This window comes from Anas platyrhynchos, chromosome 13 (assembly GCF_047663525.1).
Source record: "Anas platyrhynchos isolate ZD024472 breed Pekin duck chromosome 13, IASCAAS_PekinDuck_T2T, whole genome shotgun sequence".
In the NCBI taxonomy this organism is placed as follows: Eukaryota; Metazoa; Chordata; class Aves; order Anseriformes; family Anatidae; genus Anas; species Anas platyrhynchos.
Genome location: NC_092599.1, coordinates 15,439,109 through 15,451,296, shown reverse-complemented (window position 1 = coordinate 15,451,296; position 12,188 = coordinate 15,439,109). Strand labels below are relative to the sequence as shown.

The 12,188-nt window shown below is 43.2% G+C and overlaps 1 protein-coding gene across 1 annotated transcript in view; it reads right to left on the bottom strand.

Annotated features, from left to right (window-relative positions):
• FANCD2 (FA complementation group D2) overlaps positions 1 to 12,188 on the bottom strand; it is a 48,362-nt gene that overhangs the window by 13,580 nt on the left and 22,594 nt on the right. The window contains exons 20-32 of the mRNA XM_027467990.3: positions 11,436 to 11,496; positions 10,760 to 10,885; positions 9,999 to 10,072; positions 9,758 to 9,898; positions 8,482 to 8,582; positions 8,061 to 8,176; positions 7,507 to 7,615; positions 5,228 to 5,326; positions 4,127 to 4,236; positions 2,649 to 2,795; positions 1,353 to 1,469; positions 490 to 618; positions 146 to 261 (exon numbers count right to left, since the gene is read on the bottom strand). Coding sequence (XP_027323791.3) covers positions 146 to 261; positions 490 to 618; positions 1,353 to 1,469; positions 2,649 to 2,795; positions 4,127 to 4,236; positions 5,228 to 5,326; positions 7,507 to 7,615; positions 8,061 to 8,176; positions 8,482 to 8,582; positions 9,758 to 9,898; positions 9,999 to 10,072; positions 10,760 to 10,885; positions 11,436 to 11,496 — 1,446 coding nt within the window. The remainder of the gene's footprint in view (positions 1 to 145; positions 262 to 489; positions 619 to 1,352; positions 1,470 to 2,648; positions 2,796 to 4,126; positions 4,237 to 5,227; positions 5,327 to 7,506; positions 7,616 to 8,060; positions 8,177 to 8,481; positions 8,583 to 9,757; positions 9,899 to 9,998; positions 10,073 to 10,759; positions 10,886 to 11,435; positions 11,497 to 12,188) is intronic.

Below are 12,188 nucleotides of genomic sequence, written 5' to 3'. Positions count from 1 at the left end.
GTGTGTTGTGTGCAGTGTGTTGTTCTGCATGACTAACAGGCCATTTGCTGGGTACAAACACTTTAAAGGAAGGGAAGAAGAAAAGGAAGCAGTAAATAGACTTTGTTTTTTTATGCAATTTTTATACTCTTCTGCTTGAACTCACCAAGCAAATAGCAAGCGAAAAGTTAGTAGCAGCTGTTGGTAACAAGAGGACATCATCTGGTGCTCCTGGATGTTCACTCCTGGTTCGTCTACCACACCCTGATTTTGTTTAACTGCCTTTAATACAGAACAAATCACTCATTACATGCCATTCCAAGGAAAGACAACAGCACAGCAATCCATTTCCATAAATTCCATGTTTAAAATAACAAACAAACAAAACAAAACAAAAAAACACTCAAGACACCAAAACCACTCTCTTTTCCCCCACAAACAAAACCAAAAATACTTTGAGAGGCAACAAAACCGGATGATTTTTTTGAGTCAAAATTGCTGTCCACTGACCTGGAAGTAATTGTGCATGTTCTCCATGTGATTACACAGTGGCTTCAGTAGCTTGACTACACACACAGCAACTTCCTTAGGGGATCTCTGACGCAGGTGGGTAAAGCCAATATCCTTGTAGCTTCTTTCCTGTGGCAAACCCAAAAATTCAAAGTCACTTCATCAGTCTTACTTGAGAATAATGTTGTATGACATACTTGAGAATAACTTAAGATTACTTCAGCAGTGCAATTCCTGATGTCATATACTCTGCCAGGAAGGAGCACTGAATAAAAAAAAGGGCTTCTGCTGAACAACCAGCACCAACTCAGACAAGTGGACAACATTTGATGGAGAGAACAAAACTGATGTGACATCTAGGTCATCGTGTTTTATTCAAACACTAAGAGAAGGCAGTCTGTGTACATGGGAATTAAGATAGGTAGAAAGATAAAGAACAGGAACACTGATGTAGTGAATTTCTCATAGGTTAATGCAATGGGCCACATGCATTTACTTTCTTCCTGAAGTCATCGGCCAGGAAACCAAAGAGTTACTACATTCGAGGTGCTGTTTTAAAGACTACAAATCAAACAAACAAAAACAAACAAACAAACAAACAAAAAAAACTGAGTCCAACAGCTTCTATCTGCCTAACCTGAGCTACATCTTGTCCCCTTGGACAGAGAAGTGGTACAGAAATCTCTTTAAGACAAATTGTCTTTAGGACAAAGGACAAATGCTGCTGTGACACACAGTTGGGACATTTAGCTGTTAAGAGAAAATAATTCTGAAAAGCATTTATCCATTCAGGATAAGTGTGGAAGTCACTGACATGCTCTGCTTGGCACAGGCGTTGCACCATTAGCTACTGCTGTACGTGCCTTTAAGAAGGGCACTCTCCTTGTGGAGCCTGGAGTCAGCACGTGTTCCAGCTTCCAGCACAGGTCCTCCAGAAGGAAGTAGAGTTCAGCAGGCCCCAGCTGCACAATTTCACTAGCCTGTAATTACAAGGAAGGACAGTCAATTCCTGGACTCAGGACCTAGTTGTAGGTGCCTTGAAGCTCAGCTTCACCTCCTCCATACTGACAGAGAACCGATTTATACATTAAAGTTCAAAATACTATTGACGTCCTAGGGATAAAAAGAGGTTTGAGTCCAAAGAAGCACAAAAATCACCGAGTAATAGCCAAGATGTAATTTGAAATACTGCCACAAATGCCAGGAGATTTGTCACACGGTCTTCCAACTGCCCTGCTCTCTATACACACAGAGATAGCTGGCCATGGAGCAGGCCAGGCCACACTCCAGCCTACTGTGCCCCTTTCATAGCTTATTAATCCCACCGCTGTGCAACAAAATTAGACTCTAGGTGGACTCAGCCTGCCTACAAAGAGCATAATAAAATTACACATTTCTGCTTTCCAGATCCATAGTAATGCAGTTTTACAGAAGCTCCCAGATGGGAGACAGGAGGGCACATCCATGACACTAATCCCATATTTGAGCCGAGTTTCCCATCTAGAATCATAGGATATCCTGAGCTGGAAGGGACCCACAAGGAACACTGAGTCCAACTCCTGGATTGACAAAGGACTACTTACAAATCAAACCACGTACCTGAGAGCATTGTCCAAACACTTCTTGGACTCCAACAAGCTTGATGCCATAACCAGTTCCTTGGGGAGCCTGTTCCAGTGCCCAACTACCCTCTCAGTGAAGAATCTTTTCCTAATACCCAACCTGAATCTCCCCTTACACAGATTCATCTGCTGATAACTTGAGACATTTGCCTTTTGCAATGTGGACTGTAATGCCATAGGTTCTCTGCAATAGGTAGGCCACCACATCCTGCAGCTAAGCAGTGTTCATTATTAAAACCTCTTGCTTTCTGTTAAATGCATACGTTATGCTGTATCTTTTCCCCTTATATGCAATATTATTATTATTTTTAAATATTGTTGCTGTATTTGATGTCTACTATAGAAGGAAAGTCCTTTTTATCTCAGTGCCTTGAGCTACTTCATTTTCTTTGTGGACAGATTCTCTCCTAGTACCCAGCTCACAGCCCTGGATCAATCTTCCACCCATTTCAATGGATCAGAAGGAAACAAGGCCTCAGAGAGAGGCAATACATAACACAAAGTCATACCTGGATGTTTTTGTGTTGTTCCACTCACCTCTGTATGCATCTCCGTGTCCAGGATAGACTTTGTCAGCAGCCCGCAGTGGAGTACAGTGAACACTTCCAGGTCTAGTTCTCGGAAGTAGGGGCGATAACTCTGCAGCTGCGCCAGAGGGTTCCCTGCCTCTCTCTCAACAGCAGTCTGAAAAGTAAATGGCAGAATTCAGCTTGCAACTTGTAAAACTAGAAGACTTACTAGCTCAAATAACACTATTTTTTCACAGTCTTTTATATTTCATGCCAGGCTGAAACAAGACTAAGAAGAATTCACAGTAGCTAATACAGAGATGGGCACACAGAATTAGAATCAATTCCATTTTGTCCCATACAAGTCACTGAAAGCTTTCTGGGAAAAAAACAATATCTAGGAAACTGGCACAATCTTTGCTATCGTCTTTCCATGAATCAACAGCCATCATGAAACTCATTCTGGACTTGATAAAAGACAGTGTCCCATAAGCACCATAAAAGGAGAAGGCAAATGTTTTTGTCTTTGATAACTATCAGGATGGTAAGCCATGGGATGCTATCTTGCTTTTAATCATATCTATAAATTTGTAGAGTTTCATTCCATGCAGCCCTGTTATGTGACCCAATGTATGTTATATGTGGCTCACACCAGGATTTCTGTATTCTGTTGTGCTGGATAGGGCATGGCATCTATGGGTTAGTCTGGGACCTGTACTCTGTTTAGCTAAGAAAGGTTAGTTACATTAATTCCCAAACTATCTGAGACTTTGTTTATTTTTATTAAGTTAAGTGACATTCATAGAATGGCTTGTGTTGGAAGGGACCTTAAAGATCATCTATCTCCAACCTCTCTGCCCGAGGCCCCATCCCTCCTAATGTCTAATCTAAATCTATCCTCTTTAGTTTAAGACTATTCCCTCTTATCCTATCATTAGCTAATCAAGTAAGAGTCCTTCTCCATCCTTTTTATAAGACCCCTTTAAGCATTAAAAGACCACAAGGAAGTCTCTCCAAAGCCTTCTCTTCTCCAGGCTGAACATGCTCAGCCAGGCATCAGAGCCCAAAACCAGGCACACTTCTCTGGCTTTGCTCCCTCAGCCAGCACAGACCTTGCATTCTCAATATGATGACAATACCTTAAGACCTTGCTTCAAAGAACAAGAAATTTAATCCAACAATTCATTAGCTGACAGGTTTGGGAGCTAGCTCTTAACATGGGATGCAAATGGGTAATTTTTAATATGCCTTATGATGAATATACATTGATCAAACAACACAAAGAAAATATGAAAAATGAGCACCTGTGACTGAAGCAGTCTGGAGACAGTGGGAAATACGATCCTTACAAGGGTCTGTATTTTCCAGATTTATCTCACAATTTCTGATCAGAGTCTAGAAATAGCAGTTGCCTGATTATTTTAGTAATTCAAAACTTTTTTTTCTTTTTCTAAGTCATTTTCCTTTGTCTGCCTTTCTTGCCAGTCCCCAGGCGTATATTCCTACCTTCTCCAGCTCAGAGAGCTCAGTGTCAGGCTGGTTTCCCTCAGAGCTTTCATCTGCTTGAGAACGGTCTGCAATGCTGGCTTTGCTGCCATCAGACTTTTTCTTCCTTCCTTAAAGAGAAAAGCAACTTTAGAAAAAAAAAAAAAGCTGCACCATGCTCAACACTGTTGAGGCTGCAAGGCAGGGAAATAGCTCAAGCTGTACTTTAATCAGCCCTAAGAAAGCATGGAATATACACAGGTTGTGTGTCATCTGCAGCTAGGATCAGAAAGAAACAAAGAGAGTCAACAGCATTTGGGGCTTTCTCCCCAACCAGCTTCTCTTTTATAAAATCAAGGTAAGAAATTAAAGTAAGTCTCACTTTTTTTATTGTACTTTAAAAATGTTATGCTGTGACTGCAAAAAAATGGTGGGTCATCATCTTAAAAAAAATGCTTGAACCAAAATTAGTGTTGCTGTTTCACTGAGAAAAGCAGAGGACCTGGAAAATGACAGTAAGTCAGACAACTCCAGAAGGGGCTTGCAGGGACGCTATGCCAATAGTAGAGTAACTCGATGAATTCCTTGCAATGGGCTTCACTGCTGACAAAGGTGGGGAGACTCTCAAACCTGACACACTGTGTAGCATCTCGAAAGACCAAAGGAACTACATTTCAAGTAATCCTAAACAACATGTTAAATCAAACAGACATCATCCAGGAAGTCACCAGGGCCAGGTAACATTCACACAAGCTCCAAAAGCAATTCAAGCAGAACACTTCAGAACTGCTGGCCATTGTGCCACAGGACTGAAAGCTTGCCAACAGAATTTCTATCAATGAAAAGAGATCTAAAGGGGATCTGGGGAATTCATTTCAATGAATTTTCAATAGTTATATGCTAAGCATAGCTTCCCCCCAAAAAAACAGACTATCCAGCAGCTGTATAGAGTAGGAAAAATTTTACACCTCCATCTGCACCAGGAGTTGATCAGGTAAGATTTCAAGCTAGATTGGCCATACCAGAAATTCTGTGCTTTATGCATCACACAAGTGCTATTGACTACAGTGCAACTTGCCAATCAAACCCATCGCGTCTGCTTCCTTGTTATAAACTTGTTACCATTTTTTTTTCTCATGGCACCAACAGCGTTAACGGATGGTCCTCCCTCCGTGGCTTCAGAATCAAAAGTAGCTGGTGGTGGGACATAGCCAGGGGTTGCTGAAAGAGCCAGAATGCAGAACTTTGGTTAGTTCAGCTCCTGAATGAGAAAACAGAGGCAAGATGCACGTCTAGAGGAAGCACCCCATGTTTCCCCATCCCTGCGAACATCCCTCTGCTCTTACGCTCAGGCACATTTAGCTCCAGTCAACCTTCTTGTATTGCCATGCTGCACCAGAATCACAGCTCTTTGCATTCCTCCAGAGAGGGAGAATAACAAGAGCTCAGCTGTCTTTGGACCTTCATAAATGTAAGTGAAGCTGAAAGGGCTGCTCTAGCGCATCTGAGGTCTTTCCTTGCTGTCCCTGTAATTCTCTTGGAGCAATAGAAAGGTGTTAAAGAGGCTCTTTATTTAGGATTGATGTTGATCCACTGGTTTAAAAACAAAGCTTGTAATGGATAGCTTGTGGAAGGTGATAAAGTATTCTCTATTAAGGTTATTTGATTGAGGACCTTTTCAATGCAAAAAAGAGTACAATAGGCGAAGCCCATAAACAAGAACAAACACAAACCTGGTAGGCAAAGACCAAAAGTCTCCACTTACTCATTGATGTTCAATAAGGAATTCCCAGCAAAGCTTTAAGGAGAGACAGCTGGGCTTTGAAACTGATAAAATGGGATGAAAAAGAGGAACTTGAGGACTTATGATATTCCAGGGGAGTAGGAGTGGTGGTGGAACTATGCAAACTGATGAAGACATGTGCATGCAAGGAAAGGGGATGGGGAGGAATGAAGAGGGGAACACATAGAAGCAGGTATAAGAGGACTGGACATGAGTACAACATTGCCAATCAGTACATTTGCATGACCGAGCCCTTCACCTGACCCCACAGTCTGTCCTATCTTTGTATTAAATCCTTTCTTAGCTTCATTTCAATGTAACCTCACTTCTCTTATCCTGTGAGTGTGTGTGTGCAAAAGACACAAAACACAAACCACTGGCCAGACCTGTGTGAGTAAATGCTGGGCCAGCAATTAGAGTCAGACTGGGCATTTAGGAGCCCTTGGCCATTGGTGCCAGTATCTGGAGTGAGCAAAGGTCTCAATTTCAGTAGCTGCAGGACCAATAGCTCTTGGAAGCACCTCGACAGGTCCTGTGGACTTTGTGGCCAAAGCACCAGCTACTGGGGTGACTGGCGTGAGTGGATTTGGTGCCAGCACTTGCAGCAAGTGGGTCCTCGCTGTCAGCTCCTGGTATGGGTGGGGGTCTCAGCTACCAGCCACTGGGGCAGGAATAGCGCTTGTGTGTGCTGAGAACCAGATGTTAGAGGGCATCAGCGTGAGTGGAGCAAGTGAGGGACTCAGCACCAGCAGCTGGAGCAGGACCACGGGTCACAGCCCATGTGCCCGGTGCTGGCTGCTGGGACAGAGCAGGGGCGAGCATTTGCATCTTCCCCAAAATTGGCACTCATTGTGGTGTGCGTCTGCAATTTCTCATCCAACTTCAAAGGCAGACTAGCCAGCTAGTAGGAGGCCCTGGGTCCAGGAGGGGCTATCAGCTGGGTGGATGGTCCATGCTGGGATCTGGAGGACCTACAAGCGTGAAGTGCCTGTGGGACAAGTTTTTATATGAGTGTGTGTGTCTGCCGGGTAGTAAGGAGCAGCAAGCTGGACTGGGTGGTTAGTAGGAGACCTGTGGAGCAGTTTATAGGGCCCAAAATCTGGGCAGGAGTATTAGGCAGACAGAGGGGCTGTGCCAGTACTCGGAGATCCACAAATGCATGTGTGCTTGTGACTCAAAAGTGTCTTAAGCAGCTCAAGAGCAGGAAGGGGACTTGGCTGTCTTTATTTATGTTTTACATGAGTCCTATGCATAGGTGCTGTCTTCAACTGTTGTCATCTGTCAGTTTCTGTGGCTGTGCTCATTGGCCTGGGACAGAGACCACCAGGTTCCTGCGCTGGCTTCCAGCTGCCAGACAGCAGGAATTCATGGGCCAAGTTAACAAAGGCAGCTGATGCTTGTAACAGTTCTCAGCAGCTTGGTACAACCTGAATGCCAGAGAATCGCACTGCATCTTTTGGAGACAAACAGGCTTCCTCCTCTATAATCAGGCAGATTATTAGGTCACTGTAATAATGCAGCATACATTACTATACAATTTCTTCTTTGATGTTTAAGCCAATACCTTTCACTTCACAGCTGGTGCAGGCCCAGAACATGCAAATATTTTCATACGCACCTGCCAAGCATTTTCCTAGCACATTCTGCAGCTCTGTGATGTTCTGTATTCGAGTCAAAACCTTTCCCTTCATCTCAGCGTCTTGTTGCTGGCAGAAAGCATTTACAACCTAGAGACACAAAACAAACTCACTGTGAATTAGAGAGATTTGCATCCATTTTTACTTTTTCTTTTCTGAATAACATCCATAAGTCCCAAATAAGCACACAACAATTAGCACAAGTGGCCTGGGTGACCAAATCCAGACTGCATGAACAAAGCTCCTCAGAAGCCCATAAGAAAATGCAATCTGAAAAGCAACAGCACAGCAGCTAAAGGTCAAGTTCTTAGCCAAGTAAGCAGAGTTGTTACTAGAATCAGGATAAAGCATAAATCATAATGAAGAGAAGAAAGAAGAAAGAATCGTAATGAAGAGAAAGAGAAGACCTTGCTGGAGAACATTTCCAAGAGGCAAGACTCTTCTTCGGCAATTGCACCCCTGAAGCCTGGGGTTTGTGTTTTTACGTGCTACTCCTCAGTTCCACTGCAAAACATGCAGACAAGGCTCTACTCACCTCACGAAACCAGTTGAGTGCATAGAAGAGAAGCGAGCACAGAAATTCCCGTTCCTGCTTGGAAAGAGAGTCTATCTTCCCTTCAACTTCCAGATCAGTCGAGTACAGGGGGCAACCTGAGACAGGGTAGGTAGAAAACACACCTTGGACTGTGTTTGCTACCTATGCTTTGCTTTTTGCATGGACAATGACTCTTTCAAAAGCCTGTACTCTCGATTCCAGTGACCATTTGGAGTGAACACCATCAGTCATTTCCCAGAGAAAGTGATTGCCTCCCCTGCCTCCCTTCCACTTGTGGCCAACAGAGCATCTCGGCCTCCATCATAAACTACACAACTCTTCCCACAGCTGCAGGAAGGCTTTGCAGATCTAGGACAGGAACAAGTGAGCCAGAGGGGTCTGTAAGATTTACTTTCCATACCTAATAAGGCATCAATCTCCTCCAGGCTTCCATTGTTTTGCTCTCCAGTGTAGAGCCTGAGCAATCGGAAAGAGGGTGATAGACATATTGGTGACACTACCCTGGGGAAAAAAAAAAAGAGAGAGAGAAATGAAGTGAGTCCCATGTTTTATACGCCTCCAGAATGCTCATCACTTTTCTCTTGTGTCCTATGTCCTCTCCACACCACCTTGCCTGTACCTTCTTTTATTTTGCTTCTTGAGAGTCATAGCAACACAAAGCTGAAATGCCTCGTATGGTTAATAAATACATCAGTGACCATCAATTTTCTGGGAAAACTTAAGAGTAGAAAACCTGCTGTACTGAACAGAAATGCAGTCAGATTTATTTCAGGTAGGAATCAAAGTTGAATAGTTCAGGAGGAACTACAAGAACTTGTGCAAAAGACAGCTGTGAGCAGTAGAGAAACCTCCCTGAATGTTTTCTAGCATGCTACTGCTCACGTTGTAAGCGAGGAAAATTAACATCTTTTTCCCCCTCCATCAATGCATGTGAGGTAGCTATATTTCTTTTTATTTGGTATAAAGTAATCATGTATTTTTTAAGCACAACTATGATCTCAACAAAATCTGACAATAAATTATGCAAGGTATAAAGCTGATTGTTAGAAAAAAAAAGCCTTTTATTATTTTTAACTTTGATGTCCCATTGTTTAATAAGATGTTTTACTTCCTGCATGCTTCTTGTTTCGTTCTCTTAGGACAAAGCCTTTGTTTCTCATACAAATTTTACTTGTGGTGGCATGTTTGTGGTTTTGCTGTGAAGCAGAAGTCCATGCTGTGAAAGTGCAACTGAAGGGTGAGAACCAATTGTGTACTCTTGACACACACAAACTACTTGCTGACTCCATTTGAGACTCAACACTCAAAATATGAATTTTGCCCAAATGGATGGAGTTGCCTATCCATCTTGGCATGGCCTTCAATATCCCAATGATGCTGGAAGGAAGAGCTACTATTCTCAGATGACAGATGGGAAATGAGGTAGATGCAACATGACTTACACAACATCACCTAAACAGTCTGAGCCAGAACAGACTGCCAATTCCCCAGCACGTCCTTATGCCTCTAGACCTATCTGACCCATGTCTAACAGCAAGGGAAGGAAAAGAACACTGGAAACTGGTAAATTTTCTGTCCAGCTCCTAATCAAGCACTTGGGCAGGCAGGGCTGGACACAAAATGAAAATACAATTCCTTTAAATGTAGAATGATTGCAAAGGTAAGCTCCACAGTACCTCTTACTTGGGTTATTCGTTCCATCAGTGACCCTGCCAAGCTCACTCTGTGACACCAAAGGTAAGAGGTTAATAGCAATTGCTCCTTGACTTTCATCTTCATCGAGATTATACAAGGGCTTCACTGGGAACAAGAAGGAGCTGCAAGGAAAGGCAGACAAACTCAGTTAAAAGGATCACCACGTTGACAAAGTTGTCACTGACAGGAACGTTACAAATACTTAGCCTGTGCTCAGCATACCCGGTCACTGTGGGGCTGAGATCCACCACAAAGTCAGTGGGAAAGTCCTCCACCAGACTCTTCCCAAACTCCTCCTATAAAGAAAGGAAAAACCTGCTCAACAAATGGGCTCAGCAAAGAAAGCTGCGACAGCAGCAGTGGAAAATGCAGAAGACAAGGCCAAGCAAAAACACCCTGGAACAATCACAGCAGTGAACCTACTGCCTGCAAGGAAAGCCAAAGCCTAACTTCAGAGAGACAGCCAGGAAACATTACCAAGCATGCACAATCAATTTATTCCCTGCTCTTTCGACGTGGGCTCATCTACCAGCTCCCCACTGCTGCAGAGAGGCAGAGCAGCTGGCTGGAAGGGCCATGGGAAGTTCTCTGTCCTAAGAACCCAAGGTCAGGATGAAATGGCTACAAAGTGCTGGCAATATTTTATTTCACACAATGTATCCCGCAGACTTCACCTGCTTACATGGGTAGCAACAGTTAAGAGAGAAATACTGCAACAGGTGAGAGTTTGGACAAACAATGAAAAGACAAAAAAGTTGCACAAATGTTGCAAGAACTGAGTCATCACCCTTACTAGGAAAAGGGAGAAAGAGGTGAAAAGAGGATTTTGTCTCTCTTACAGGAACCTCAGGCATGCCTCAAACAAAAACAGTTCTCAGACTGGAGTGAAATCCTCAAAATGACTTTGTCCTGCTCATGTTTGAAAAACATTCTGCTTTTGAAGAATACGTAAGTGATTAAATTCAAAAACCTCTGCAACATACCAGGAGCTGCAGGTCCAAATTTCCCTTCTGCTTCTCAATCAAATTGGCAAGTTCATCGTAGTAGAGTGCCAAGACTTCTGGTGTTTGCTCGCAGCAGAAGCCTACAAGGTCCAGCAATGTAGAAAGCTGAAAGGAGAGAACAGTCTTCACAATGTTTTTTTGTTTTTTGTTTGTTTGTTTGTTTGTTGTATTTTTTAAAGAACAATTCAAACTTTTACCTTAACTCCTTCTTGTTCTTACATTAATTTACTCTGAGGTATATCCAAAGATTCAGCTCTAGGCTAACAGCCCATAGTGACTGGTCTACAGACACGTAGTTTTAAGAAGAAACACGGGTCTTTCCCAGAGCTGGGACTGTTCCACCATGGAATAACACAAAAGAGATTGTCCTGTTTCTTTCCTTTTTGTCTGAAATAATGTCTGGACAGAAGACTTTCACTAGATGGCTGTAGTACTGCTGGAGTGCTTCTTAATACAGCCCTGCATTTCCCCAAAACCAATTTTAATTGATTTTTGCCTCTGTAGTTGATACACAAGCCTCCCAGGCCCAGTACAGCTGACTGTCAGACACACACACTGCTTTACCTAAGACTGTGTCTCCAGTCACACCTTCTTGCTGACTGTGTCCTCCCTCTCTCCCATACTGCCCCAGCACGCACCCATTCTTGGCACCCACCTGCCCATCACGCTCGAAGTTCGGCTCAGGTCTCTCCGATGAACCACCATCTCCTTCATTTCTGAAAGCAATTGATAACCTTGCATTTGTTGCACAATGTTTAAGAGATGGCAAAATCCATCACACACATTAACTCTCTCCAGAAAATGAAGAATTATGCATGGAAAGAAGACATGCTTTGGACATTATTAGGAAAAGACCTGCTGCTGTTTGGCACCTTTGGGACAAGACTCAATGTCTTCTTCAAGGAAATGCTTTTTCTAGCCTGAGACCTCTAGCCATCTCCTCTTCTGAAGGCCATGGAGCCTCTCCTTACGTGAGCCTAATATCTGCAGCTGCACATTATGCCAGCTACTCAAATTCCTGCTGCTTATTTCCAGGGCTCAGAAAGGTAGTTTTTTCTTTGACAGAGGCTTTAGAGTCTGTCTTCTTCAATCAGTTTCTTAAGAAATCAGACAGGAAGCCAGTACGGTACACAAAGACCCAATTACAAGGGTATTTCTCAAGTAGCAGAAGACAGATTTTCTCCAGGATCTTGGGTCAGAGTTGGAGAGGGAAGGAATTTCTCTGTAAGTCAAACAAACAACTTCCCTGGGGATTTAATCCTTTTTCTGAGGCACAAACCATGGTCCACCTGCTGGGGTCACCTGTGTGCATTTTACCTGGCAAATTCACTGCTACTGCAGGTTCCTTGATGCACTGTTGACTCCACTCTTCTAACTTTTTGCCTATAGTCTTTTAGGAGTTTCTAAT